Genomic DNA, 26,531 nt, shown 5'->3' on the forward strand with positions numbered 1-26,531 from the left:
CTGGGGAGGCGAGAAAATCAAGTCTGTCGATGCAAACTCGCAGCTGAGTCAAGAGATTTCGCGGTCGAATAACCAGCTTCGTTTGTGCGGGGAGGTGCATGACGATCTGAGGTTGGACAACATGCTCTGGAATGAGGAGTTGGGTCAAGTTCTCATCATTGACTTTCACCGTTGCCGGATCGATCCCCGGTCCAAGGCGGAACGGTCCCGATCTCTGAAGAGGCGATCCCGTCCGGGGAAGGATGAATGGCTGAAACGGCACTGCCCGAATGCAGGATAACGGTGAAGAACCGCGCGTAAGTAGGAAGCCGGCGCTCTCCGACATCCGTCTCTGGACTCACGGGCCTCTACAGATGACAACTATGGTGGTTATTGATGTTGGCCCACGGGGGAGAAACCTTGACTGACGATTTGCGTCCCGTCTGAGTGCCATTGCGTTCAGTCAAGTACGAGTCCTCGGACTAGGAAAACGTGTGGGTGCGTCCCTGGAGCACGGGTAACCAAACGATACGTTTTGTATAAAATACGGAGTACAGAGTACGACAAACAGATAGTTATGGTGACTATAGCTAACTACCAGTTCACTACTAGTCAAGGTGTAGTATTAGGACGGTTGAAAGCAGTCAGTAAGCCTGTAGCATGTAGAGGAACGTCTTCGGCAGTGTTCATTTACTCAAAAGAACCAGATTGTGACCGACAAAGCAGGAAGATGACCTAGTTACTGTTCTTCGAGATTGTATGGTAGCTCCTTTTCGTGGCGAGTCTTCTCGAGCGGAATCCCTGAGAGACGAACAAGTATGACGGTAGGGGCAGCGGCGTCCCCGCAAATATGGATAGTATAGTTTATGGTTCCGCGGGGACCGCAATAGGCGGGCGAAGATACTGTACTTCAAGTGAAGGTGGGACGGCGAGATGCTGCTCGGGCCACGACTTTGAGCGTCAATTGAAAGTTAGTAGCGACTTAGCAAGCAATTATTCTTCGCGTACGTATCAAATAGGAAGACCATTCTGTTGAGACAAGCAAGGAACGGAGGATGAAACTTGGTAATCACTCTGTAGGAAGTACATCTCTCCTTTGACTATTCATTTACATTAACTACATAGAAATAAACAGGCTTGAGGGCGTCAGATCAGAAGAATGACTTGACCACCAACCGTAACTGTACCTTTGGTCTGGGCCTTGATCGGATTTCAGGGTCGTTAGTATGCACACTCATGAAAGATCATCGAGGGAGGCAGTATCTGAGACGAATCTCTTGAACAAAATGCTTCGCCCTGGGAGCAGCCGTGCGGCAGACCTCTGAAAGCAGCAACAGTTTGTTAACCTGATGGCCTTTGATCTGTTGATGTTGTTTGTTGTTGGAAGGACGTTATGAAACGTCTTGTCTCTTCCAGAAATTTCAAAAGGCATGAGGAGTCTAACATGAAGACAGACGTCGCCATTTGCTTCAAGTTGTCCGGGTATGAATTGACAATCGCAAACAGCAGTGCACATGGTGAGGGTCTTATAACTGAACGGAGTGCGTTGATCTGTCGCAGGACTCATAAAGTACACTACGGAGTAGTAGGTAACTTCTTACAAGACACTTTTCAGAGGGTTCCATTATATCGAGTACAGTAGTTTATGTAGACCGATTTAACTACAGTATAAATATCTAAGGTCACATTGACGGAACGTCACCAGGGGAGGCAAACTTGGCTATCAAGAGACCACCTAGGTTGGCTACTAGGTAATCGAAGCGCAGGAGAATGTACTCCGTACTCCGTACTCGTCAGTAGAAATCTCCATTTCGGGAGGGAGAAGGCGTGCGATGTCCGTCTGATTTTCCAAACATAGCAGATTGCCCTCGTCCTGTCGTACTATCCTTCACCTGAATGAGAGTCACTCTGGTTGTTGAGAGCCTCGAGCAACTGCCGACATACATTAGTACTTCTGCCACTTCGTAGTCCCTGATAGGCATTGAGATACCGTAGTTGACGCCGACGAGCAACCGCTGACAAAAGGGGCTGCTTCTGAGTGCCCTTGTTCCAGAAGAGACGTGGTTACCTAGATGGCTGACGTTGATGAGATGTGTGGCCGCCGGTGCATTGCTTAGGTGGTTCTGAGTGAGAGTAGCCTACAGTACTAGAGATTGGAACTCGATGAATCTAAGCACGTGATTACAGAAACCCTCGTTCTTGGCATGTCCGTGCGGTCTTGTCGATGTCTACGGCGTGAAGCGTCGGTTCTCCTCCATTGATCCATTGCTATGAGTCACGAGGTCTGCTCGAGGACGCCGTGATTCTGGCGAAATCGAAAGCTCAGGTTGTCCCCCTCGCACTTCATGTGCATTGTCAGATGGACGCGGGGTATGGATAGGAAACTGAATGGAGTATTCCCGAACGGGTCACTGGTCTTATCCGTCGGAAAAGCACCTGCATATCCGAGAACCCTAAATGCAGTCTACTACTCGTACATCACAACATCGGGTCAGGGCCCGATGGAACCGCTTCAATCTGCACGCGCTCTTTTTGCGGACGGAGCTGAGAAGGAAGTGATCGTTGCCGACTCATGGGGAGAGCGTGATTCCTTTTGTTGGCTGAGGCTGACGGACGGATAGCTGATGGGGTGTTTTGAATCTCTGCGTACTTTCACCCCCGTTCAAACTTGCATCAAAGCACACTACTGGTAGTTCTCGCTTTGATCAGTGCAGTTGTATACTACTCAGACTTCAACAGACACAAGAGAGCTTTGAACAAGATTCATCTCCCATCATGTCTTCAACCAATGTGCCTCCGAGCGGAGTCTGGGCGCCCGCAATCACCTTCTTTGACCACACCACAGACACCATCGACACGGAGTCTCAAGCAAAATACTACTCCTACCTCTCCCGAACCGGCCTCGTCGGGCTGGTCGTGCTCGGCACCAACGCAGAGACCTTTCTTCTGACCCGCGAGGAGCGCAAGACTCTACTGCAAACCGCGCGGGAAGCATGCGGACCCTCGTATCCCATCATGGCCGGCGTCAGCGGGCACTCCACCAAGCAGGTCCTGGAACACATCGCCGACGCCGCGGATGCTGGAGCCAACTACGTCCTGGTTCTACCCCCGGGTTACTTTGGCAAGCAGACAACCCCGGAAGTCATTGAGCGGTTCTTTGACGACGTGGCCGTCGCGAGTCCCTTACCCATCGTCATCTACAATTTCCCGGCCGTCTGCAATGGTATTGACCTTGACTCGGCCACCATCGCCAAGCTCGCCCGAAAACACAGCAACATCGTCGGCGTGAAGTTGACCTGCGGCGCCGTGGCCAAGATCACGCGTCTGGCGGCTGAGTTCCCCCCCACAAGATTCGCGACGTTTGCGGGTCAATCGGATTTCTTGATCGGGGCGTTGGCCTCCGGTGCGGCAGGGACGATTGCCGGGTTTGCGAACGTGTTTCCCAGCACGATTGTGCGCATCTATGATTTGTATGTGCAGGGAAAGATCCAGGAGGCTGGGGAGTTGCATCGGAAGGCGGCGCTGGCGGAGCAGCCGTGCAAGGCAGGGATTGCGTCGGTCAAATATGCTGCTGCGTTGAACACGGCGAAGGCGGCAGGGATCGAAGGAGCGGTCGAGAAGCTCAAACCGAGACGGCCGTATATCGAGCCGTCGGATGCGGCGAAGAAGCTCATCGAGGCACAGACAGAGCCTTTGGTTAGCGTTGAGGCGAGTCTACAGAGTCAGATATAGTGAGACATCGGCTAGATAGGATCGTTAGAGAATTTGTACATAAGTCATTGCCGTCAATAACTGAACCGTCTTTCATTGTATGTATTCGCATACCGAAACACATTTCAACTATCATCGTGGGATCATGGTGTCTCCGTGAGTTGCTCGATCTCAGTGGCTGAACGATCAACTTCAGAATCGCCCATCGTTTCGAGGAAGGCTGTACACGCTTATATTTCGACACATTCCTATTCTTACATCCGAAACGAATCATCATTCAACAAGGCATCAAAATTGCCCAAACCAGAGGACACCATTGACGCAAATTGCCCCCAGCCCGAGTAGTCTGCAACCGCAGAATTCGCCATTGCATTGAAGTTGATTCCCGTCTCTCCCATCAAATCCGTACTGGTATAGTTTGTGGACGGACTTTCGTCTATCGTCAGTGACGTTGTCTGAAATCCGTTGTCCCGAGAGTAGCTGTCCATCTCTTCCAGGCCGGTGGTTGACGGGCGAAAGCACTTCGTTTGGCGCAACGCTTCGACGCGCAGCTCCTCCAGCACTAGACAATACCGCTCCGGAAGGGACTCTTTCTGCGCAATGCGCGACAGATGGGACTGGCATCGCGTCGCCGCCGCAAAGTATTTGCTATATACCTCTGGTGGAGAGGCTCGCTTCTGGATGACGTAGACATAGAGGACGATCGTTGCAGAGAAGGCAAAGTACGCTGCGATCTGTCGTTTAATTAGCCATGTTACCTTTACAAGTCGACGGACAGTTAGCACGAACCCAGAATGCACGGAACATCTGACGGTTTTCTGTGATGTCATCTATTGTATTCACGATATTCATTGCTGCTAGTAGGCATTGTTGTATACTCTCTTCGGTTTGCGGGTGCTCGTTACCGGCACTCGTGCCTTCTTGGGAAAGGTTCGCGAAATTACTCAACAAGAACGGCCGGTGGGTCAGGATGATGGCATGCCAGTAAGTCAGGTTCAGGACGTTGCGTTGGCGTTGGAAGATTGGAATGAGAAGTGATGTGCTTAATGTGTCCGCGTCCAGGAATCGAGACAATTCGGCTCGCCAGTTGCTCAGTTCTTTGGAAATGGCTTGCGTCAACATTGCTCGGCGGCTCAGAGATATGGGCTTGATTGAGTAAAGATCACGCAGTATCCTTCCAATGATGCGAGCAATTCTATGTCTTTTAGTTACCGGCCTGCTATGGAGAGAAGTCTGCTTACTTGATATGAGCGATTGAGCCAAACATCACTGACTGGCCTCCATTGGGCCGGGATGGCTGGATTCGGTCTGGCAGGATCTCATGATCGTCAACACATGCCGGGAGCTCACTGTCGATATCTTCGTCGTGGAACGTTCGCGGTCTACCCAAGGTGACGCTGAGGTACGTGTCTAGAGTATAAGCACACCAGAAGGTCCGCCGGCGACTTTCTGCTTCGATGTGGCTCAGTCCGCTTGCTGCATCGGGGCGTCTGTCTCTGTTGAGGCCGATCGCCAACGCCAAGTGCGCGGTCGTCCCGAAGAGACTCCAGCAGTGGTTGATGCGGGACTGGGAAAGAAGGTAATAGCATTGTGTCAGACGTGCTTGGACGCTAGTCAGACGGATTGAGCCTCTTTCCTTTGTGAGTTGGTGCTCTGCGGCCAGGTAGTATCGGACGCTGTAAATTGCTCGTATCTAGTGCACTCCAATTCTTGACTCTGCGATTGATTACTGACCTGAGGTCCGGCAAACCCGGTTTGGCACCGTCGGGCATATAGACTGCCCCTTGGGCAAATACCATAAGGAGCAATGCGATTTTCGCTGGCGCCGTGTCTGCGTCGCGCATGACGCCAAAGGTATCATAAAATTCTCCAAACCACTCTTGGATTGTTGGCCTGTGAAGAAAGCGGTACGTGGGCATCGCAAAATCAAAGTACCGGTCCACCAACCGCTGGGCTTCCTCTCTCGGAAGCATCATGCAGAAAGATGGATCAAACTCGGGGGGATGCAGAGGCGCGTCCCCAAATGTAAAAATACTGCTGGAGCGAGAAAACGAAATGGCCTTGTGAAGGCGCTTTTGCACCCTGAGCAGAAAGGACACGCCCGAGGCAGGGCCAATATAATGCCCCTGCAGATCGGTCTGGGAAGGTTCTGGGGAATTTCGTGACGATCCTGGGCCGAATGTTGACGCCGATTGTTCGAGATAATTGGGCGAGAGCTCATGGCCTTGTAGGCCAGTTTGCTGAGTCGGAGCCTCTGCCGTCGTCGGCATTCCGGCGTACTGCTGCCCAGGAGCTGGTGGGCTTGCGCTGGTAGTGGTGATGTTTTCCGTAGAGACTTGGCTGTCTCCAGCCTCTGACTCAAACGCTGGGAGAATGGCGGGCACTCTGCCTCTTGCATAAGCACAGTCGAACGTGCAGTTGGACTTGGTTTGGATGCAGAACTCGCATGGCTGTCTGCCATTGCACTTGATCTTCCTCCTGAATCCGTAGTGTCTCTGATCAGCATTTCTTTCTGCTGTTGGTTGATGGACTGAGCCCTACTTCTTACATCGATCGCAAGCTCGAGTGACCTTCACCCTCCCATTGTTATTTCTCCGCTTCTTGGGCGGGCGGGGATTGTCGTCTGTGGGCGACGGGCGATCTAATGTCATGTATGCTATCTACCGGCTGGAAATGGGGGATTGACGTGATGAGTTCCATAGCATTTGACCTGTCTTTGACGAAAGGACTCGGACTATGGTCCATGAAGCACTTAGTATCCGGGGTTACTGGAGTACTCTTGTAGACAGTTAAAGTACCTGTACCGAGGCTTGTCAGCAGACCTGGACACCTTAGGCACTACTTAACTTAACCTAGTCCTGTTTGGGTAGTCATGACATGGAATAGATAATGCCCCAGACCCAGAAAGCCCCAGATGATCAGTTTGTCAAGCTCAGAACAGCTTTGTGATGAAATTGCGGGGAAGGTTCAATCTGTTGTATGTATGTTGCTAGGAGTCGCTCAACACAATAACATAAATAGTACAGACCGATATGCTGGGGCTGCCCTGCCTGCTTGTTCAGTGATGGCCTGACTTTGAATGGATTAGGTAAGTTGCGAGAATGCAAGCCAATTCAGCACGTGGACTCAATGGAGAATGGAGATGCCGGTTCCTTCAAAAATCATAGGTTATTGTCCTTGTCGGAAATTGTAAAGCGAATATCATGATTTGCTTGCAGATTTTCGTGGATTTGAAATTCCAGCTTCCAATCACAATTGAAGTGTGATTTAAAGTTCTGAGTCATTCAAAAATTCATAGCTCCCATTGGCTCAGAAATCTCTCGATATGATCCGCGATCGCGGAAAAGGCCACTCATTGGCCGATCGCCACTCTGATAAAATTGCAGATTCCGCTTTCGTAGCCCAGTTGTCGGGTTGTCCATGTTGTGATGGGTCCAGCACTCCAGCGCCCATAAGAGAGAACGCCCGAATCCTTCAGCCTGAAGATTGCTATACTCTTCCAGGATTCTTCCTATCAGAGCCTCACAAGTCGCGTTTGGTCGGCGTGATTGTTGCTGCAGCTGAAGATTTTCGCACCGCCCAGGACAGAGCGATACAAAGGACGGGAGTAACGAGTACATGTACCAACGGGGTTTTTTTCTAACAATCCACTGTACCTTGGCGTGCCCATGAGCTGATGCACTCCAGAGTCCAGACACCATCGCAGCCCCATCGATTGAAATCGGCCTCGGCGCCCCCTTGTCCCGATCATCGGCCGTCCCACGCTGTGTTTTCCGTCCGGTACAACGGATTGTTGACGCGGATCCCACTCGTCGATGCTGGAATCGTCCCGATTTGCCAATCCTGCAGTACGGAGTTTGGGGCCATATTTGGACATCCGTGAGCGCCAGAGTGGCATCCCTGTTCTTGGGCCTGTCCAGAGCGTCCCTTCGCAATAGTAGTAAAAATACCCCTCCTTGCCGGTGCGATCTCATTGATAGATCTCATCGGTCCGATGGACCGATTCCGCCTTAGGTCCCGCGACAACTGTGGTAACGATTTGGGGTATGGACAGCAATCCTCAGATATCTCACCCCAACCCCACTCAGAGCACGGCCAGCTTTCGTGACGAGAGTCGGCCTCTGAATCATAGCATCCAGCCACGCGACGGTCCGGCAGGACCGTTCGGGCCCATGCCCTTCCGGGTATCCTCGCCCCAACACCAGCCTACAGGAGCACCGCACACCTCCCGGGATCAGGCCATCCGGATCCCCTCCCTGAGCCGCTCCGCGACCGGTACCAAGGACGTTCCCGAACGACCACATGATGCTGGCGACCCTCTTACCGACCTGAAACGACCGCGGGCCTGTGAAGGCTGTCGTCAACTGAAAGTCCGCTGCGAATTCGACCATAACAACGCAGGCTCGTGTCGAAGATGCACCAAAGCGAAGAGAACTTGCATTACCACTGTTCCCAACAAAAGACGGCAGAGGAAAACGGACAGCCGTGTCGCCGAGCTGGAGAAGAAGATCGATGCTCTGACCGCGAGTCTCCAGTCGCGGCAGGCGGAACAGGGCGGAGGGTCGTTGGGCATGGGCTTCCATGACCAAAGACAGGATGGCGCTACGTCGAGGCGATGGCTCGGATGCGCTTCCCCAGCGGCGAGGCCCTCTGCCGCTGGGCTCCCACCAAATCCGGTGACCAAACGCACGCATGAGGGAGACCCGAAGCTCCCGACAAGTTACGGTAGCGATGGCCTGGGGCGTAGATCCAGGAGCGGCAGTCCGGCCACTCACAGCAAATCAGGCGGAGTTCCCTGGTCACAGCTTCCTCTTCGTCATGAAGAGGAGGAAGCCGACACCTCTTTCCGGATCAATGGCGAACTGTTCGACCTGATCGAACGAGGCGTCATTGACACCGAAACTGCCACGAAAGCATTCAATCGTTACACGGAACGATATGTTCCCATCATTCCGGTCGTTGTTTTTCCACCAGGAACCACGATGAATACTGTTCGAGAAACGAAACCAGTACTATTTCATGCCATCATGGCTACTGTGATTGGCTACTTCCAGCCGTCACTGCAAGCACAAGTGATCTCCGAGGTGCATCGGATCTTTGCAGAGAAGATCGTCATCAAAGGCGAGAAATCATTGGAGTTGATTCAAGCACTTTTGATTTCTTGTTTTTGGTACCAGCCGCCTGACCATGCGGAGGAACTCAAGTTCTTCCAGTTTATTTACATGGCTGTAGCAATGGCCGTAGAGATTGGCATCTGTCGCCGAACACGCAAGCCGACAGGAGGCATGCGGGGAGTCCTGCTCAAGAAAGGATCGCTTCCGGACCCTAACAGCGTGGAGGTTCGGCGAACATGGCTGGGCTGTTACCTCGCCGCCGTGAATTCTTCGGTGGCGCTCCGTCGAGAATTGCTCTTTCGATGGAATCCGTATATGGATGAGTGTGTGCAAATCTTGACCACCTCCCCCGACGCCTTGCCTTCCGACAGAACTCTTGTCCATTGGACCAAACTGTGTCACATCCTCGAAGATATTGGGCATCAGTTCGCCATGGATGATCCGCTGAGCAACGTTACCCTCAGCGACGCCAGAATGCAGTTCATATTGAAGGGATTCGAGAGGCAATTGAACCAATGGAAGCATATGCTTAGCCCAGAGGAATATACACGTACGTTGGCTTGCATCTGGCGGTTTGCGGAGAGTTGATTACTGATTGCCTGGACAGCGACTCTTGAACATTTTGAACACATTGTGAATATTTTTATGCATGAAATTGCCATCCACACGAGTCACAACGATCTCACAGAATTCCGACCACCATACTTGTCTGCATTGACAAATGACCAGCCCCCGGTGGAATGCGTGTCGACAGTACAGGTCGATGCCCTCACGGCGTGCATCGCATCGATTCATAAGTCGATGGACATTATAGCGTCTTTTGAGCCTGAAGATATCACCTGTCTTCCAACAATATACTTCGCCAGGCTGGCGTATACGTCTGTGGTCCTTCTCAAGCTGTTGTCCACGATTTCACAGAGTACGTCGCTGGGAAAAATTATTCCGCCGGAGGAACTGCGTGTGGAGCATTATCTGCAAAGAGTGATCAGTTGCCTGCAGGAGGCAGGATCGATTCCTGGTGGTCGAACACCAGGGAAGTTTTTTATGATCCTGAGCATATTGATGAATTGGTTCTCGACTAAGCACAAAGTCGGGGATCGTCCCGTTACGAGCGATGAGCATTCGAATGTAAGCATGCTCTTTCGTTTTTCGATGACTTATCGATAGCTTGTGCATGTTGCGTTGACATCAACCAGTCTGCAACCCAAGGAGACTTGAGCAGTCCAGAAAATCAGACGGGATTATCGGCGCCTCAGAGCCAGAGTGGCCATGATTTTTCTGCCCTCTCCGAGAGCAGAACTCATGCGACACAGGAAGAAGTCGTCCAGAGAGACGGACCAAATGATGCACAACAATGGACTACTCAGCAAGAAACGCCCTCAATGATGTCGACCAGTGATGCTGAATCGTTGAGCCAAATGCCCCAGAACCCAACTTTCGAACAACAACCATCACATCCTCCTCATTTGCAGCCCCAGGGCGCGATCACAACTGGATACGAGGCAGCATTCCCGAACTTAGCGACTGCGCAAGAGCCTCAGCCGCGGCAGCTTCCATACCAGCCAATAATCGATCCTGACACTGGGATGCAGATGTATGTCGACCCTGGGACCTTGATGTCGCTCGGAAGCATTCTCCACGAGGATTTCATGAACATGGCTGCGCCTCTTCTGGACAACATGTATCCAGGAGGAGCAGGGAGCTGGTACTAAGAGCGAGATCAGGGAGTGATTCGGCATATATGTGCCCTATTGCCACGAAAACCTTGTCTCTGAATAATGACCCTTGTTTGCCAAGTTTGTCGCTCAAAAAGGCTCATTCCATTTTGACACCTACTATGTACAGATGTATTATGAATATACCCCCTTCATATACCCCTCTCATAACATCAGCGGGCATTGTCTGACGCATTCCGTTTTCATAGTGATCACATTGTCCGAGTGTGAGTAGAACGCAACTGTAGGTGCGAGAACCTATCGATGCCTCAGATTCCAGGCATCGACTGGAACGACTCGCACTTCGTACACTAAACCAGAGTAGGCAGTTGGTTCAATAGCTAATGTGCTACAATATTATTAGTAACATCACGGAATCCGAACTTCCGAAGAGCCGTTCGGACTGCGGAGTCAGTGATTCCCCTGGCCCTGACCGACCGAGTTCTGTCCTCCATCCACTGTACTAAAGAGGACCAAGGACGGCACACCTCCTGACCCTCCGAGTACCTCATCCTTGGGTAACGCCCAACGACGACATGCGGAGTTGCGGACTCGTTCATGAAACAGAACTAAATGTTCTTTGAGGAATTACCCGCCTATTGACATTGGTTGACACTCGAGTCGCTGCAGCCTAGGCGACAATCAATGCCGCCGAGGACTCCATACTCCTGACGCCCTTCATCTCAGACAGGGAAAGTTCTCAATCACCCAGTTACTACCTACAGTACCTACAATCATTACTGCCGCACTCCCGATCGTGCACCATGTCGGCACTTCGTTTCTTGGGTCTCTCTGATCATGCGAAGCGCGATATGGACGTCGTTGTTGGCTCAAACCCGGAGAGTCCTACCGGAGTCTTTCCGGCCACTGTCGTTGTCCTGACGTTTATCCTCTTTCTCGTCGGGAGCCAGCTCATATCTTACGTCTACGGACATGTGGTCGGCACATTAGCGGCTGTGGAGGATCCGAACCCGGATATCTACGTCCGCATCGATGAGCCCGACACGCAGGCTCATTCGGAGCCTGACGTGGCCTCTCCACCACCGATCACCAGCTCATTCCGCAGGACCGTTACCCACCTTGAGTCTCGCGCTGGCCGCCTGGCTCGATTTCGGGGACTCGGTCTCTACGTGCTGATGCAGTTCGCCACCGGGTTTCTTGCGTCCCCAATTGCCAGTTTGCTTGGGAATGGCTTTTGGAGCCATGCCTTTGGCCGCTTTGTTGCGCAAGTCGTCCTGACCAATCTGAGGGTCGGCTGGGTTCACGTCATCATTTCCGAACCGTCCAGCAAGAGTCTGTGGTCGAGAATCCCGTCATGGCGCAAGTCGATCAGGAGTGCCGGTCCGGCGGCCGCCATCCGAGCCCTGGCCTCCCAAATCTGCTTTTTTATTACCCTCACCGTGGCATACTCCTCCAACGTCATCGGCAAACACAGCTTTTTGCATGACAAGTTTACCACTGGTCAAGTCGTGGGCGGATCGATCGGCACTCTGGTCGTGAGTATGATTCTGTACGTTCTCATCCAGATGCCGGCGGAGGTGATTTTCATCCGCGTAGCCGCGTCGATGCTGCCGGAGGACGATGAGACCATCGTGCCGTTTGATCGAACGTTTGGCGGCAAGGTCACCCCGGAAATCGTCGGCGGGCAGGGCAAGATTGGCATTGTCGAGGCCTGGCAGTCGTTTGGCTGGGGGTCTCGCAATCGCTTCCTCAAATTGATGGCCGAGATGGTACTCCTTCAATGTCTTGTGGTGGTCATGCTCGGTGTGCTCTTGGTTGTTGAAGCATCCATCTTTATCGGTCTCTCTTATTTGGCCTCAAAATCCTAGTATCATTCATTATCTTGCCATTGAATGGGAATCAGGTTGGATGACTTTTGGGTTCATGGTTGGTTATTTCTATCAGTACTTAGTAGTTACCTATGTTGGTTACCATGATAATGGATGGGATTATGGATCAATATCAGTATTTCTGTATTCAATACTCTAGAACTACTAGATAGACACGACACTCCGTCACAAGTGTCATTCTGGCGATGATGGTGCCACGGAGGTGTGCATCACTTCACTGTGGCGGATGATCTGGTGGCGGGTGGGCCGGCACGCTTTCCCCACTGATGTGCTTAGTCATCAACTTTCATCGGGTTCGCCTTTTCTCCCATCCTCTTTTCCCCTCTTGATAGCGTGATAAAGCCCTGGCCTTTTCTGCAAGTAAGAATCGGCAGTATATCTCTGGGTCTTGAACCACCTCGGCCTTTCTCTTCTCACTTTTCCCGCTGCATCAAACCTCTCGCAGTAGAATTTCGAAATGGCGTCAACAGGTGCTGGCCGCCTGCTAGCCCGACAACTGCAGCAGATGCAGTCGGACAAGGATATTCCGGGAATCAGCTGCGGTCTGGTGGACAATAACGTCTTTGAGTGGGAGGTCATTCTGATGATCTCCGACGACACTCCATTTTACGGAGGTGCGTGCAAGTGTTGTGTCATGGAGCAAAGGTCATAGGCTCACCACGGACAGGCGGCTTCTTCCGAGCGCGGCTGTCGTTCCCACAGGATTATCCACTCATGCCCCCGAAAATGAAGTTCGAGACACCCATCTTCCACCCTAACAGTAGGTCGCGTCGTTTTTCCCCGCTCATTTTCCTCTAGAGATTCTAACACCCATCTCCGTCGCAGTCTACCCGAACGGTGAAGTCTGCATCTCAATCCTGCATCCGCCGGAAGAGGACAAGTATGGCTACGAGTCTGTTGCCGAACGCTGGTCCCCCGTTCAGACACCGGAGACAATCCTCCTCTCCGTCATCTCGATGCTGTCGAGCCCCAACGACGAGAGCCCTGCGAACGTTGAGGCGGCCCAGTTGTGGCGCAAAGATCAGAAAGAGTTCAAGAAGCGTGTGCGACAGTGCGTTCGACAAAGCCTTGGCGAAGACTGAGCCTCTGCAAGACCGATGACTAAGTGGCATGGAGCACTTGTCATCGTACGACGTCGAAAGTGTTGCGAGGTTCAGTTGTTCCTTGAGAATTCTGGAGTTGATATTTTCCCCAGTCTTTATTATCTCGCAGGGTGTCTGGGCTGCCTTATGATGACGTTGATTTCCATTTCCAAGAATATGCGGGGTCTTTGCTTGGAACCGGATGGCGTTATGTGTTCGTGTTCCTTTGTTATATGTCTTTTGTTTTGCTCCTCAGATTTGGCCGTTTTCTGATATAGCTTCACAATGCATTGCACCGTGATAAACTAGACATCGTGATGGTTTGTGCACCCATTTGGCAATACTACATCTCTCTTGATTCTGGATTCGATTCTTTCATCGTGACACGGTGGAGTCAGACATCAATGCAGAGTTCATCCCCTCGACTCTTCTAACCGTAAAAGGTAGCAGTGACAACAATCCATATTACAGGAAATTCGGGCCTAAAAGTTCACATGAAATTCGGCGGTTTGGCCAGTTGACGATAGTTAGCTCTCTGTATTACATAAGCCATCCATCGACAACGTCGTGAAAGGGCATTAGTATCGCGGCCTTCACAGCTCAGACAGACGACTTAGTGGCCGTTGGGAGATGGTAGCGCCGTTGGAACTCCAGCTCTCCCCATCATGCTACTCATGTTTGACGTGGTCCGCTGATGGGGAGCTGGCCATTGCTGCGGGAGAGCATGTGCATGTTCTTGTAAGGCTACTCCATTCAGTCAAACATGAATGGTGCATTGTTTGGACTAATGGATATGTACAGACCCCTCAAGTTAAGGTTCCAGGCTCCAGAGTTGGTGGCCGCCTGGCCAAGAAGTCCGGACCATGGGCGACCAGCCGCGTCGCCGTGAACGTCTTCACCAGCGAGGAGTGGGAGATGGGCTTCCCGTCCAAGCGTGAGGACTTCTCCGTCGGCGCGGAGCAATCACTTAGCACCGTCGCGGGACTTGCTTGGTCTTCTCCAGGCCTGGGCAAGCATCGTCGCTGTGTCCTGGCCGTGCTGACGTCGAGTCTCCTGCTGACGTTCTACGAGGCATTGGGCCGGCAGCGGCAATGGACGCGCGTTGGAATTGTCAACCATGCGCTGAATCGGTACTTTAACGACATGGAAAAGAAAGATCCTTCTTTCTCTGCGCTGCGGAAGCGCAGGGTTCGCGCGTTCGCGTGGTGTCCGCCGCTGAAGTTTGAAGGCGAGAATGGTTCTGCGGTGGGTGGCTACGAGACTGGGGAAGCTCGCTGGGGACGTCAATTGCTTGCCATTGCCAATGATGATAATGATTTGGTGATTGTGCAGGTTGAGCGGCGCGTCCATGTCCACAATGATGATGGGCAGCAGCAGCAGCATCAGCAGCAGAGTCCGTATGAGGTGCGGGTCCTGGGTCATCTGCCCATGGGCGACGACGCGTCGTCGAAGTTTCCAATGATCCTTGGGCAGTCGCTCTTCTCTGCCGCCCTGGAGAGCCACACGCGGATAAAGCACGTTTCGTGCGGGCCGTGGCTGGCAGCGGAGAAGCAAGGGCAGACCGTACAGAGGGCTGTGGTGGCCATGGTGCTTGGGTCCCGACTCCGGCTCGCTAGGGTGGAAGCCAGGGCGGAGGCTGGGTCTGTGGATATCGAGCTCCAGCCGTTGGATCTGGACTCAGTGATATCGGATACGAGCATCCAGGAGGTCAATTTCACGGGACCTCTTCATTGGCCTTACACGGTAGTGTGTTGCACTTGACAATCAATCCGGATTTGATTGCTGACCATGACCTAGGAGCAGTCGGATCTTGTTCTGATTGCAGGAGTGCTTGCAGGGCGGCTAGTCATGCAAATACCGGAACCGCTCTACAAAGGGCACCGGGATAAAGACAACGCATCATTCCGCCTGCGCACGTTCTCCGACTCTGGCCATGATATATCCGGCAACGATGAGCCGATCACTGGTAAGATCCCGTCCATTCCAAGAAGAAACGGCTTATCCAGAACTAACATCCGATACTCAGACATCATTAGCTCCGTCAACCCCGACACCGGGCTCAGCACCGTACACATCAGCACATTAGGCCGATGGGCCGAACAATTCACCCTCTCAGGCGACGACAACACCATCATCACCCCTCCCAGCTGGCGCGAGCCCGCAGAGCGATTCCGGCTGCAATATGACCTCAGTCACGACCTCGGCAACCTCTCTCTCTGCCGCACATGGGGTCTCGCGGAGTTCCACGGCTGGATTGTGGCAGCCTTTACGCTTCACCCGGGGGACATGATTGAGTACACCACCGCCGCGGAGGAGCGAACGACTGTGGTCTTTGTTCCACCAGCGACAACGGAGGGCACGGTCCCCGATGCGCTCATACAAATCCCCGGAGAGTTTTCCCCAGACTACGTCCATGCGCAGCGCGCACGGATTCTGTTTTTCACGTTGACATTAGCGGATGAGCTTCGTGAGACGGATGTAAGGTCTGCAAAACTGCTCTACGCAGCAGCGGCGTGCGCGGTGGTGTTGCATTATAACGATGGGCCCCTCCTGGCGAAAGCGCGTGCGGCGTTTGAGAAACTCGCAGCTATCTACGGTGTCGATTTGAGCGAGGAGCTGGCCCTGTGCGAGCCGCGGTCCTACGATGCAGAAGGACAGTTGATTCCGCCGAAGCCGGCGAACCTCTTGTCAGCGGCTGCGGGGCAGATCTTTGAGCGCTGTGAGATATGTTCTTCTCTGTCCGGTCTGAGATGGGATTCTGCCAGGGAAGCACAGTGCGCGAATGGCCATCTATTTGGTACGAACCATACTATGTCTAACAGGTGTGATGATTGCTGACAGTAGTGTCTAAGCGAGATGTTCATTGACCTTTCTTGCCATCCAGCGGCCGTTCATTTCCGGCTTCTGCTCGCTCTGCGGCAATGAGTACCTCGACAAGTACAGCAAGGGGTACAAGCCACCCGAGCAGAGTGTCGGAAACGGCGACGTTGCCATGACCGACGCCGACGCAGCGTTGGGCCCCAGTGAGCAGCTCGACTCTCCAGGCCCGTCGGTGGTGCTGGACAAGCTGTTTGATGTCTTTGACATCTGCCCCTACTGCGGAGGAAAGTATCTAGATGCATGATACTGTCCATACAATCTCTCTCTCTCTCTCATGACCTCTCGACGAGGCCAAAGAGCCTACCCGCGACTGGGTCCCATTCATGCTCCCACCGTCGCGCGCTTTCCTCACGGGCACCGTCACGGAGCGCTGCCAACGCGGCATCGTTGCCGAACAGCTCCACGAGGTGCGCAGCGAGCTGCTCCGCGCTGCCAAAGCCGCGCCCGTTGACCCCCTCCGTGACCAGCTCAGGCCACGCCTCAAAGCGGTCCCAGCCGACCACGGGGAGACCCGCGCCGAACATGTCGACGACCTTCATGGGCAAATCGACGCCACTGCTGCTGGTGTGCAGGCTGACGCCGAGCGACGCGCTGGCCAGCAGCTTCGCGTAGTCGTGCGCGCTGTTGAGCCAGGCGGTTTTGATCGTCACCTTGTCGAGTTCGCCGGCCTTTTCGCGGGCGGCAATCTGCTCGAGGTATTTCTCCTTTTGCGGTCCTTTGCCCGTGATGATGGCGAGAACAGAGGGTAGCGAGGGATACTCCAAGCGGGCAGATCGCGAATACCGACACAGGGCGTCAATCAGCACGGAAAAATCCTCATCCGCGGTCCACGACGTCGACGAGACGAGGACGCGCACGTCTCGATTCTGCCGCAACACAGGCGCACATTCCGGCAGGGACAGCAAAAACTCACGCCGCTGCTCCGGATCATCAATGGGCTGAAAATGCGGCGCGGGTCGATCCCGCAGCGTCAACACCGGCGTCGACACTCCAAGCTCCCTCCTCAGAACGCGACCCATCGCGTCCGTCACGCAGAGATGCGCACTCGCCACCGCCGCAGCGCACCGAATCTCGTACCATCGCGCCAGCCTCACCACCGGCGACTGCTCACCACCCAACTTGAGCGCCAGCAGCGAGAACCCGAAATTATGCCAATCCACCACGAGCCTTGTCTGGCGCAGGAAGCAGACCAAGCCCGCAATCGCGAGGGTCGGAATCGCCGGCGGGTTTTGCACGAGCATCCATCGCGCGGGACGCGCGCGGTACGCGAGACAGATCCACAACCCGATAACCTGCAGCAAGACCTTGAGCGGTGCGCAGAAGAGCAAAAAGAGGACTTTGTGATCTGTTTGGAGAAACGCGGGGGATCGGGGTAGCGCGATGATGGAGATATTTGGATGCGATTCGAGGGCGGGAATGGGATCGGACTCTACCAAAAAAACAGAAATGAAAGATTAAAATCTACTCTCTCTTTAGTTTTTTTTTTTTTTTTTTTTTTTTTTTTTTAGATCGTAGGTAGTAGAGACCAACCCAAGTACCCAATAACCTCGACCTTCCCCCCAAGCCGCGCGATGCTAAGCGCATGGTACTGCATCCGCGGACTGCGGCCAATGTCTCCCAGGACGAGGACCTGGACGGATACGGAACCCCGCTTGGGCGCGTCATTTTGGTCGTCGTTGGAGGACGATCGGGAGGATGACGATGATGACGGAGGGATGTACTGCGACGGGAGCAGCAAAATCAGGGTCGTCAGCGCGGTGGTCAGGCAGAAGGCGACGTTGATGGCGATTAGGAGCATGGTTCTGCGACGCGAGCGAACGCCGAGTAATTAAAACTGGGATTAGTATGATGTTGGGACGGGTTGATTGATCAAGTGCATTTTTTTCTTTTTCTTTTGGTGCTGATTTCTCCCAAGGTTGGAATTTGATCAAGGTAAGTAAGGTGTTAAATGCCGGTCAAGAAGATAACTAAGGGAGAGCTGTAAAGGTCAAATCATGACAGTTGGCCAGTTTCCCCTGACCCTTGGAACTGCTTTCAGGCACCTGTTTTAAATAATACATACACAGTATCGAATCGAAGCTCAAAAACTTATGATTTCCACATTCCAAAAGGTAATTATGATAAGAGAGAAAGGGAGGGTTATTACGAGATCCTATCAATCAAACAAAGCCCGCTTCATCCAGTCATCCATCTGATCCATCATCGCTAGAAAAAAAAAAAAAAAAAAACAAAAGATGAAAAGAAAAGCAAAGATAGCAGCAAACTTGAAAATCAACGAGGGGTATATCTCGAGAAAACGCCGATTCATATCATCCCAAGCAGGTTCACACATCTATCACAGTCTCATTCAAGCCATCACGACAATGACTGCGCAAGGGTCTCGGGTACTGGAATCTCCGAGGTTCGCGGACTTCCGTTTTCCTTGGCTAACCCCATGTCCTCGTGGTCGTGGTCGCAGTCCACGTCGGAGACGGTGTCGGCGCTCGGTGCAGACTTGTCCAGGTCTACTCCCTGAATATTTAGACCGGCGTCATTGTCCACAGCAGGTCCCGGCTCCGGCTCTGCCGTCTCCTTCTCCTCCTCCGGTTCGGTAGTTTCCATGAGAGCTGGTGGTCGTTGGTTCATGGCCCGCGCTTGCTTGAGACTGATCGTCTTTTGCTTGTTCGACGTCTCGACGGGGATGCTCAGGTCCCGATCAATGGTGGCCTTCATGAGCGCAGCCATCCACCGCCGACCTTCCTCTACGCTGTCCACCTGGAAGTAATGCGTCGTCGGCTTCGTGAACTGCACCGTCCGCGACGCGCCAGACTTGGGCGGAACAAGCTTGAAAATGAACGGCCCATGGAAGTGATCACGACTGTTTGTCGACGACGACGCGTTCGACGCACCATCGCCGCCCATGGGCGGCGATGCCAGATTGATCGCCCCGCTGAGCGTCGCGTGCAGCGTCGTGAACGGATCATTATCCACCCGAAGAACGCGATGCGCCGTAATGTCGATCAGACCGCGCTCTTCCGTGTCGTTCTCCGAGTAGTAGTAGGACAGCCGTCGCCCCCGCAATATAAACAGCCGCGGCTTCCACGACGCCATCATGTTCGCCGACCGCTTCTTCATCCAGCCGCTGTAGTCGCACCCCTCCATTTGTTCCTTAGGAGTCTTCTTCTCCAACCCGCGCATGTATGCGCTGGTATCTTTCTTGCTCTTGCTGTTGACCTTACTCGGCCCCCTTGGCTTCGACAGCGACAATATACCTTCACCAGCTTTCCCGGATCCGTCCGTGCTGTGGCGCCCCGAACTCTTCGACGCTGCCGAAGGCGTCGTCGATCCGGTACCAGTGGCGGGAAATTCTTTAGTGGTGGGCGAGATGGGCGACGGTTCTAACACCTTTTCATTCCCGTTAACGCCATCGGAGGCGGCACGCAGCCCGACAACGCGGCGGAACTTGGGCCGAACGCTGCGAATCTGTTGCAGCGGCGTGGCAGAAATATGAGTTGTCGTTGTCGACGTCCCGGCATCGCTGCGGCCAGCAAACGGCGAGAAAAAAAATGGCCCATTACTCGGCTTGCCCTTGATTCGAGCCCCGGATGAGGAACTTTGGGCCGACGTGTGACCGGCGGCGCCACCATTCCTTGCAGAACTGCCATTGTCCATGTAGCTCGATTGTAGCGAGTGGGAGGCGCTGCCAAACGCCGAGTCGCGTTTCCGTAGGGATCTCCGAGCGCGGCGCGAGTCCACTTCGCCCCCAGAAAAGTACCCCCGATCCAAAGCGTCCAACAGGCTCGGATCCTGCGCATTACGTTCATGGTGAAGCATGCTGTCATCTTCCGTCACGCCTCGACCGGACTTAGATTGCCGGGCGCCAGACATGGTCCAATTGCGGTCAAAGGAGCCCCGCGTTGCATGTGACCCACCAAAGCTCGGAGATGGCTGAGCCGACTCAATCGCGGAATGCCGGCGCGAGTGGTTGAGATCTCGCACGGAAGCCGCGGATGGCCGCCCGGACAAGTCGCGCGTTCCGTACGACGTGACCGAGCTGGGACTCCCCTGAGCTAGCGACGACCGGTGTTGGGATGGCGTCGCGGTCCGCGGGGTCTGGGATTGCCCACGCTTCTCCGATGACAAACTTGGAATTCGTGGCAGGAAAGCGGCGTTGTGGCCGGCACGGCTCATAGATCGCTCGGAATTGTCACCGGAAAACCGACCCGTCAGAGAGCCTCGACTCGGGGGCTTGAATCCCTTGACCTGCTCCTGGAAAGCCTTGATCTTGTGCCAGGTCTTGAGACGGCGGCCCATCACGCCAAAATCAAACTCTTTCATGAGCAAAAACTCCTGGTCCATGTCGAGCAGCACGTCGCCGGAGATTTCCTGCTCCAGAAAGATCTCACAATGCCTGGGTTCGACCCCCATGTTGCGCAACTGGCGAGCTGTCTCCACGTGATCCCATTGCCGCACTTGGTCCTCCAGGGACTGTTGATCCTCCTCCTCCTCCTCGTCCGTCTCGTGGCCGCGGATATAAGAGAGGTGATGGTCTATGTGATTACTGTACTCGCTCTCCGAATCGGTGACGGGCTTCGAGTCCGCACGAGCCAAGCTATGGCGCGGGGTGCTAAGGTCCGTGATATGCTCGTCGATGACGCTAAGCGTCTCGTTCATCACCGGGCTGTCGGCGCCCTTGTATTGGTCGTCCAAGGCCTGACCGATTGAGCGCTGAATATTTGCGGACAGAGGCGAAGAGCCGGGTAGTGGGCTCGAGCTCGAGCGCTTCGGTTTCCGCGGCTGCGAAGGGGACTCGGTGTCAGCATCGGAGCCTGTGTCGCCCATGTCCGGGGCACTTGCTCGCCTCGACGCTGGCGGGGTCACATCGTTGTTTGGCTCTGTCGACGGCTCGGTGCTGACATCTTCGGTTGCTGCGGGCCGTTCAATGCCGCTGGGAGAATCGAAGCTGGCCGTGGAAGATGCGAATTCCGCTGGTCGCGCTGTGGGCGTCGGCGCCAACGTCGTGTACACTAAGAGCAGCAATCAGCCCAGGAGCCCGTTGCTTCGCAGAGAACTACTACCTGCGGGAAAAAGGCCGGTATTTCCGGTGGCTACGTGTTTTCCCAAATACCACCCATCTCCGAAGCCGTCATCCAGTTCCACCAGTTCAATTTTGTCTCCGCGACGTAGAGTCAATTCGTCATCGCCACGTGCATCGAACTCATCTGCACAAAAGATCAGTGAGCGGGATGGAACTTCCCGCGAGGATTGAAGGAGCTACATACGAACCACGACAAGAATATCGCCAGGCTGTGCCTGGCGTAATCCTGGGTGTGCCATGGATGATGGGTTGCGATTGTCTGAGCTCGGATCACTGGAAGAGAAAATTCACTGGTCAAGACAGACGCCTTTCGAGAAACGGTCTGGCGCAAGTACGACGAACATGGAGAACTCGAGCTGCAATCTCCTGAGACGGGGCACTAAGGGTTGCAATCAGAGATCGCAGAGATGGTCGCGCGCATTAAAAATCGCAAAATGCAGCAGCAAACAGAGCGCGCAGGACTCTCCAGTTGGGGTTGCAAGGCTGTCGCGGCGCCGTCCAGGAGTCGGATTAACGGTCTCAAAGCGAGATTGGGCACGATCGTTCGAGAGGGAGAGCAGGATCGGCCTTGGCAGCACAGGGGATCGATCTGAAGTCGGCTTGGGAGACTGCGACCATGAGGAGGGGATGATTTCACCGGGGGGGGTGCAGCTCCGGTTAATGATCGCTTATATAAGCAACAGTGCGGGTTGCGGGAGAGGACCCAGAATTGCAGCCTCTCCCTAGGCTCCTGCCGCTCGTCTCTCCTCGACCCCTTCTCCCTCTTTGATGAGTAGGAACTGCAGACAAAAGTCAATCCGAATTCAGAGCGGTCTTTTCGGCAGGATTTCCTGCGGGCGGACAGACATAAATGGGATAACCCGGATGCACAACGAGACGAACACGTCCACTGGCAGGCTGGCATGGACCGGAGCCAATCAATGCGTCTCTGCAGCTAAACTAGCAGTCCGACACGGAGCTTATGTTCGTTTCCCCGAGAGGCTGAAGGCTGAAGCAGTCAGTCTACCAGACCGGGGACTGCCAGCAAAGCCTTGACTTTTTGAGCCTAATCAAGAGTGGCATTTTGCTATGGATGTTTGTCCCGGGCAGCGGGGAGGCGGCATGACTTCCAGAGGCTCCAACAATCGTCTGATGAACGTGGACATCTCATTCTTCCTCCGAATCCTTGCCAGTCTGCCATTGTGAATCGTGATTTATGCCCATCATGCCGAAGCTTGTCCCAAGAATCGACTCGGTCAGCTCGCAGCTCGTTTATGAGGCCGCCGGTCCAGCCATCGCGTTGTTGGACAGATGTCAGATGGAGAACGGGGACCGTTGGACGGCCCGCGGGCCAATCAGCGCGCGGGATCGACTCCCGGGATTCCTGGCCAATCGCAGGATCGCATGAATGATGCCTGATGTATCAGGCATCATAAAAGGGTCTCAGACTCTCAGTTTCTTGGATGAACTGTCTCCCTTTTTGGACTCGCGAGTTTCGACTCTTTCGAGCTTGATGAAGCATCACCAAGCTCAGAGCCACGATGCATCAGCATCGAATGAGCAGATTGTACCGCCATGTGTGTTGTTCTGGCACAAATCTCCGCATGAGTGACATCGACGCCAGCTCCCCAGCTAGTGACTTCATAACCCTATGATGCCGATCAAACGAGGCCTAAACTATTGCAAAGCATTCTGTAACTGGACAACTGAGTCAATTCCGCGAAATCAAGCGATGAGATGAAGTTCAAGACCTGGCGAGAAAAAGGACTTGATTTTCTTTTTTTTTTTATTCGCTTTGAGTACTCTCCCAGACTCCCACCGTAGCTCATCGCTGAAAGAACTCTTTGACTTGAGTTCACCGCCTTCATTTTTTTGTTTTTTTTTTTTTTTTTCTTTTTTATTCATTCTCTGCAATCGGCTGCGTTTCCTTCACTTGGAGCGCCTCCGCGTCGGGCCAAGGCCCTGACATCACCAAAATAACCTTCCTCCACAATCCAGAGCTCGTCGTAGAATTCTTCTGCCCGCGCTCTTTGACCATGCCCTGCCTGCATCATGACATCGCAACCCCCTGCCCGCCCGCCGCCCACCGCCGTGCGCGACGTGGAGAACTCCAACCTCACCGCGAACCGGTTCCTGGGCGGCTCCGTGCGCAAGCCGTGGATGGCTCCGGATGCGTCCGTCGCCTTGCCATCGAAGCCCGCTGCATCGGCCGCGCGCCCCAGACAACAACGACGGAGCTCCTCGAAGATTACCAGCACTGATCCTCCGTCGCAACCACTTCCCCCTAAGCCGGCCAGTTCCGCCGCACCGCCCCCGACGAGTGCATCAGAGTCTTCTCCGCCGTCCCCGCTGCCAGCCAGGACGCAGGAGCAGGCGTGCGATGCCAGCACCACGGCCGCGGCCGCCGGCGGCACGCCCAGCGTGACTCCGGCCGGACCGCCACCGCCAGACCCAGGTCAGTTGCCGCCGTTCGATACATCTCCACACGCGCCGTTCTGGCACAAGGCGAAGGAGCAGTTAAACCAGCTGCGCACTCAATTGCCGCTCGCGGATTTGATTGAGCGCCCCCGCGTGCAGATTTTGCAGGAAGCTTGTGAGCACCGGGACTTGGACTTCCTGGCGCTACACCAGGTCTATTGCCTGGACTCGTGGTCGCCAGATGAAGTGCGGTCGCTGACGGAGCCCAACTCCCGGCGCGTCGGGCTGGCCGTCATCGTTCAGCTGCTCGTGGATAACCAACGAATGTCCCGCCGGCTGCTGGAGCGGCTTGCGGCTTTTCCGGAGCCCTGGGGTGCGTTGTCCAACCGCAGCCCCTACAAAGAGTCGATCGCGCGCGTTGGCCATATGCTGGAAAGGTGGTCCCACGCATGGGCCCAGTTCGAGCAGGAAGTTGTGGCTCGCGGTTACCCGCCCCTGGTGGACGACCTTGTGATGAAGCTGGACGTCTCATCTCCGGTGCTACAGTCCACTATCTTCACCGCATCAGTCCGCCGGCTTTACGGCTCACATCGTGACTCGTTGGTCCGGGCCTGCACCAACTTGTTTCTAGAGGACCAGAACAGAATGCGAGCTCGCTGGGGCAGCAAGACCTCTATCCCCGAACTCGCCAGGAAGGCTGAACGGGATGCCCTAATTACCCGCTTTCGAGAGCTGGTTCGGCAACATCCCAATCCCGCTCAGGGACAGAATCCTTGGCCCGTTCGACCACCGGGGATGTCGTCGGTAGCGGCCACCACTCTGCCTCACGAAGCAATGGCACCCACGGCGCACGCTCGCCCGCCGATGTTGGGCGCGATGCCCTCATCCCGGCCATTTTATACTGGCACACCGTCCCCGACGTTTCCGCAACAACAGCAAACTCGTATGGCTCGCAGCCAGACTCAGCAACAGCAATGGGCTCCGGGCGTGAGTTCGGGAGCAGATAGGCCCGGCGTGCGGCAGACTTCCCAGCCTAATGGCTACCTGGCCCAGGGTGCCCCCGTAGCTACTCTAACAAACGGTGTACGTCCGCCTGTCAGCGTGGCAGTTTCCCAGTCTCTTGCATACACGACAATCTCACCGTCAGGGGCCATGTACTCGCCCGTGGGGTTGCCATCGAATGGCCATCAGTCCCCGGCAGTCATGGTGCCGAACGGGTCGCAATCGACGCAGCCAAATCAGGGCCAGCATAATCTTCCACCAAGACCACCGCCTCTCCAACCAAGCGGACGCCAACCTCTCCCGCCCAGACCGCAGCCCCTCCAGACTACCAGGCCCCAAACTTTGACACCCGGACCACTACCTGCCCCAGTATCCAGGCCACAGCCATCCCCAACAACTGCTGGACCACAGCCATCTCCGACCGCCCGGTCGCAGCCAGCAACAGCCCAGTCGACGAGCCTGCTCCCCCCGGGCGGGCAGCGCACACCACCACGACCCAAGAACCCGGCCTGGGCCACGCTACACCTCGACGAGCGGCAGCGATCATCAATCGCCAGCGAGCCGGCCAAGCCGGATGGTCCCTGTCTGATCAAGTACGTGCGTACCTTTGCTCTGCAGCCGGTAGCCCTTCCCCTCGGGGAGTCAGCCTTCAAATGGCGCCTGCAGATCTCACCCGACTTTATTGAGCGCCGGCCCCGCGTTGAGCGGAATGCGAATGGCCGCCCGGTTCAGCGGCTCGTGCCGGGCGTGGTGTCGCTCCGTCTCCGTTGCGTCCCTTGCAAAGAGGGCGCCGACCTGAGCGACATGTCCGCGTGGTCGAATGCGGAGCACAAATGGCCCAGCGTGATCTACGTCCATCTCAACAGCCGCGAATTCTACGTCTGCCGGGCATTCCACCACGGCAAGGACCTTCCGCTGGACATTACAGAGCATCTCCAGGAGGGCACCAACATCCTCTCCCTACATATCATCCGCAACCAAGAAGAACGACAGCGCAGCCAAACCTGGGCAATCGGCGTCGAAGTCATGACCGTGACGACCGTGGCGGATGCCAAGCAGATGGCCAAACGATTACCGGCCAGCACCGCCCGTTCTTTGATCCGCAGCCGCTTGGCCAGAACGCCGCGGCCACAAAACGGCAACAATAACGATGATGATGACGAGGACGTCGTAGTTGTCGGCGACGACATCCGCATCGACATGCAAGACCCCTTCAGCCGACAGCCAATCAAGGTCCCCGCTCGCGGCGCCTCGTGCAAACACTTTGAGTGCTTCGACCTGGACACATTCCTAGAAACCGTCGCCCTGGGCCCGGGCGTCGTCAAGCGCCCCCCATACCAGCGCTGCCCCATCTGCCGTGCCGACGCGCGCCCAACCAACCTCGTCATCGACGAGTTCTTCGTTCACGTCATCGAAGAACTGCGCACGAGGCAGGTGCTGCACCGGACGGCGGCGATTCGCGTCAAGGCGGATGCGTCATGGGAGCCGGAGTTCCGGGACGATGATAGCTCGGGACTGCGATCCAGACCCGGCTCTGACGATCCCGGGACAAGTCGCAAGCGGAGCAGGGAGGAGTTTGAGGCGGATGGGCATGGCGAGGAGATTAAGAGACCTCCCAAGCAAATTGAGGTCATTGAACTCGACTAATCTTTCTAGACTGTACTCGTTTATTTTTTTCTTTTTTTTTTCCCCTTGCTTCTTTTTCGGTGTTTGCGGGAGGATTT

General features: G+C 54.7%; 9 protein-coding genes across 9 annotated transcripts; 6 read left to right on the top strand and 3 right to left on the bottom strand.

Moving 5' to 3' along the window:
* Nucleotides 1-2,754: 2,754 nt before the first annotated feature.
* VTN31DRAFT_390 (uncharacterized protein) lies at nt 2,755-3,711 on the top strand (the record flags this gene model as incomplete). Its single annotated transcript, XM_069404228.1, has 1 exon — nt 2,755-3,711. The coding sequence occupies one exon, from the start codon at nt 2,755-2,757 to the stop codon at nt 3,709-3,711; it is 957 nt and encodes a 318-aa protein (XP_069263246.1).
* Nucleotides 3,712-3,944: 233 nt separating this feature from the next.
* VTN31DRAFT_391 (uncharacterized protein) lies at nt 3,945-6,341 on the bottom strand (the record flags this gene model as incomplete). Its single annotated transcript, XM_069404239.1, has 5 exons — nt 3,945-4,424; nt 4,480-4,885; nt 4,932-5,366; nt 5,425-6,168; nt 6,232-6,341. 5 exons carry the CDS (start codon nt 6,339-6,341, stop codon nt 3,945-3,947), a joined length of 2,175 nt encoding a protein of 724 aa, XP_069263247.1.
* A 1,395-nt stretch (nt 6,342-7,736) lies between these two features.
* Nucleotides 7,737-10,516, top strand: VTN31DRAFT_392 (uncharacterized protein; the record flags this gene model as incomplete). The annotated part of the gene is made up of 3 exons (XM_069404250.1): nt 7,737-9,354; nt 9,412-9,932; nt 10,001-10,516. 3 exons carry the CDS (start codon nt 7,737-7,739, stop codon nt 10,514-10,516), a joined length of 2,655 nt encoding a protein of 884 aa, XP_069263248.1.
* Nucleotides 10,517-11,283: 767 nt separating this feature from the next.
* Nucleotides 11,284-12,348, top strand: VTN31DRAFT_393 (uncharacterized protein; the record flags this gene model as incomplete). Its single annotated transcript, XM_069404261.1, has 1 exon — nt 11,284-12,348. The coding sequence occupies one exon, from the start codon at nt 11,284-11,286 to the stop codon at nt 12,346-12,348; it is 1,065 nt and encodes a 354-aa protein (XP_069263249.1).
* Nucleotides 12,349-12,826: 478 nt separating this feature from the next.
* Nucleotides 12,827-13,451, top strand: VTN31DRAFT_394 (uncharacterized protein; the record flags this gene model as incomplete). Its single annotated transcript, XM_069404272.1, has 3 exons — nt 12,827-12,983; nt 13,037-13,129; nt 13,195-13,451. The coding sequence occupies 3 exons, from the start codon at nt 12,827-12,829 to the stop codon at nt 13,449-13,451; spliced, it is 507 nt and encodes a 168-aa protein (XP_069263250.1).
* Nucleotides 13,452-14,081: 630 nt separating this feature from the next.
* Nucleotides 14,082-16,575, top strand: VTN31DRAFT_395 (uncharacterized protein; the record flags this gene model as incomplete). The annotated part of the gene is made up of 5 exons (XM_069404283.1): nt 14,082-14,189; nt 14,253-15,194; nt 15,249-15,417; nt 15,478-16,248; nt 16,304-16,575. 5 exons carry the CDS (start codon nt 14,082-14,084, stop codon nt 16,573-16,575), a joined length of 2,262 nt encoding a protein of 753 aa, XP_069263251.1.
* A 28-nt stretch (nt 16,576-16,603) lies between these two features.
* On the bottom strand, nt 16,604-18,129 carry VTN31DRAFT_396 (uncharacterized protein; the record flags this gene model as incomplete). Its single annotated transcript, XM_069404294.1, has 2 exons — nt 16,604-17,760; nt 17,862-18,129. 2 exons carry the CDS (start codon nt 18,127-18,129, stop codon nt 16,604-16,606), a joined length of 1,425 nt encoding a protein of 474 aa, XP_069263252.1.
* Nucleotides 18,130-18,686: 557 nt separating this feature from the next.
* Nucleotides 18,687-21,647, bottom strand: VTN31DRAFT_397 (uncharacterized protein; the record flags this gene model as incomplete). Its single annotated transcript, XM_069404305.1, has 3 exons — nt 18,687-21,337; nt 21,389-21,532; nt 21,593-21,647. 3 exons carry the CDS (start codon nt 21,645-21,647, stop codon nt 18,687-18,689), a joined length of 2,850 nt encoding a protein of 949 aa, XP_069263253.1.
* Nucleotides 21,648-23,439: 1,792 nt separating this feature from the next.
* VTN31DRAFT_398 (uncharacterized protein) lies at nt 23,440-26,454 on the top strand (the record flags this gene model as incomplete). Its single annotated transcript, XM_069404316.1, has 1 exon — nt 23,440-26,454. The coding sequence occupies one exon, from the start codon at nt 23,440-23,442 to the stop codon at nt 26,452-26,454; it is 3,015 nt and encodes a 1,004-aa protein (XP_069263254.1).
* Between the last annotated feature and the right edge of the window lie 77 nt (nt 26,455-26,531).

The sequence above is a fragment of the Thermomyces dupontii genome (genome assembly GCF_041956625.1).
Source record: "Thermomyces dupontii strain NRRL 2155 unplaced genomic scaffold VTN31scaffold_1, whole genome shotgun sequence".
Taxonomy (NCBI): Eukaryota; Fungi; Ascomycota; class Eurotiomycetes; order Eurotiales; family Trichocomaceae; genus Thermomyces; species Thermomyces dupontii.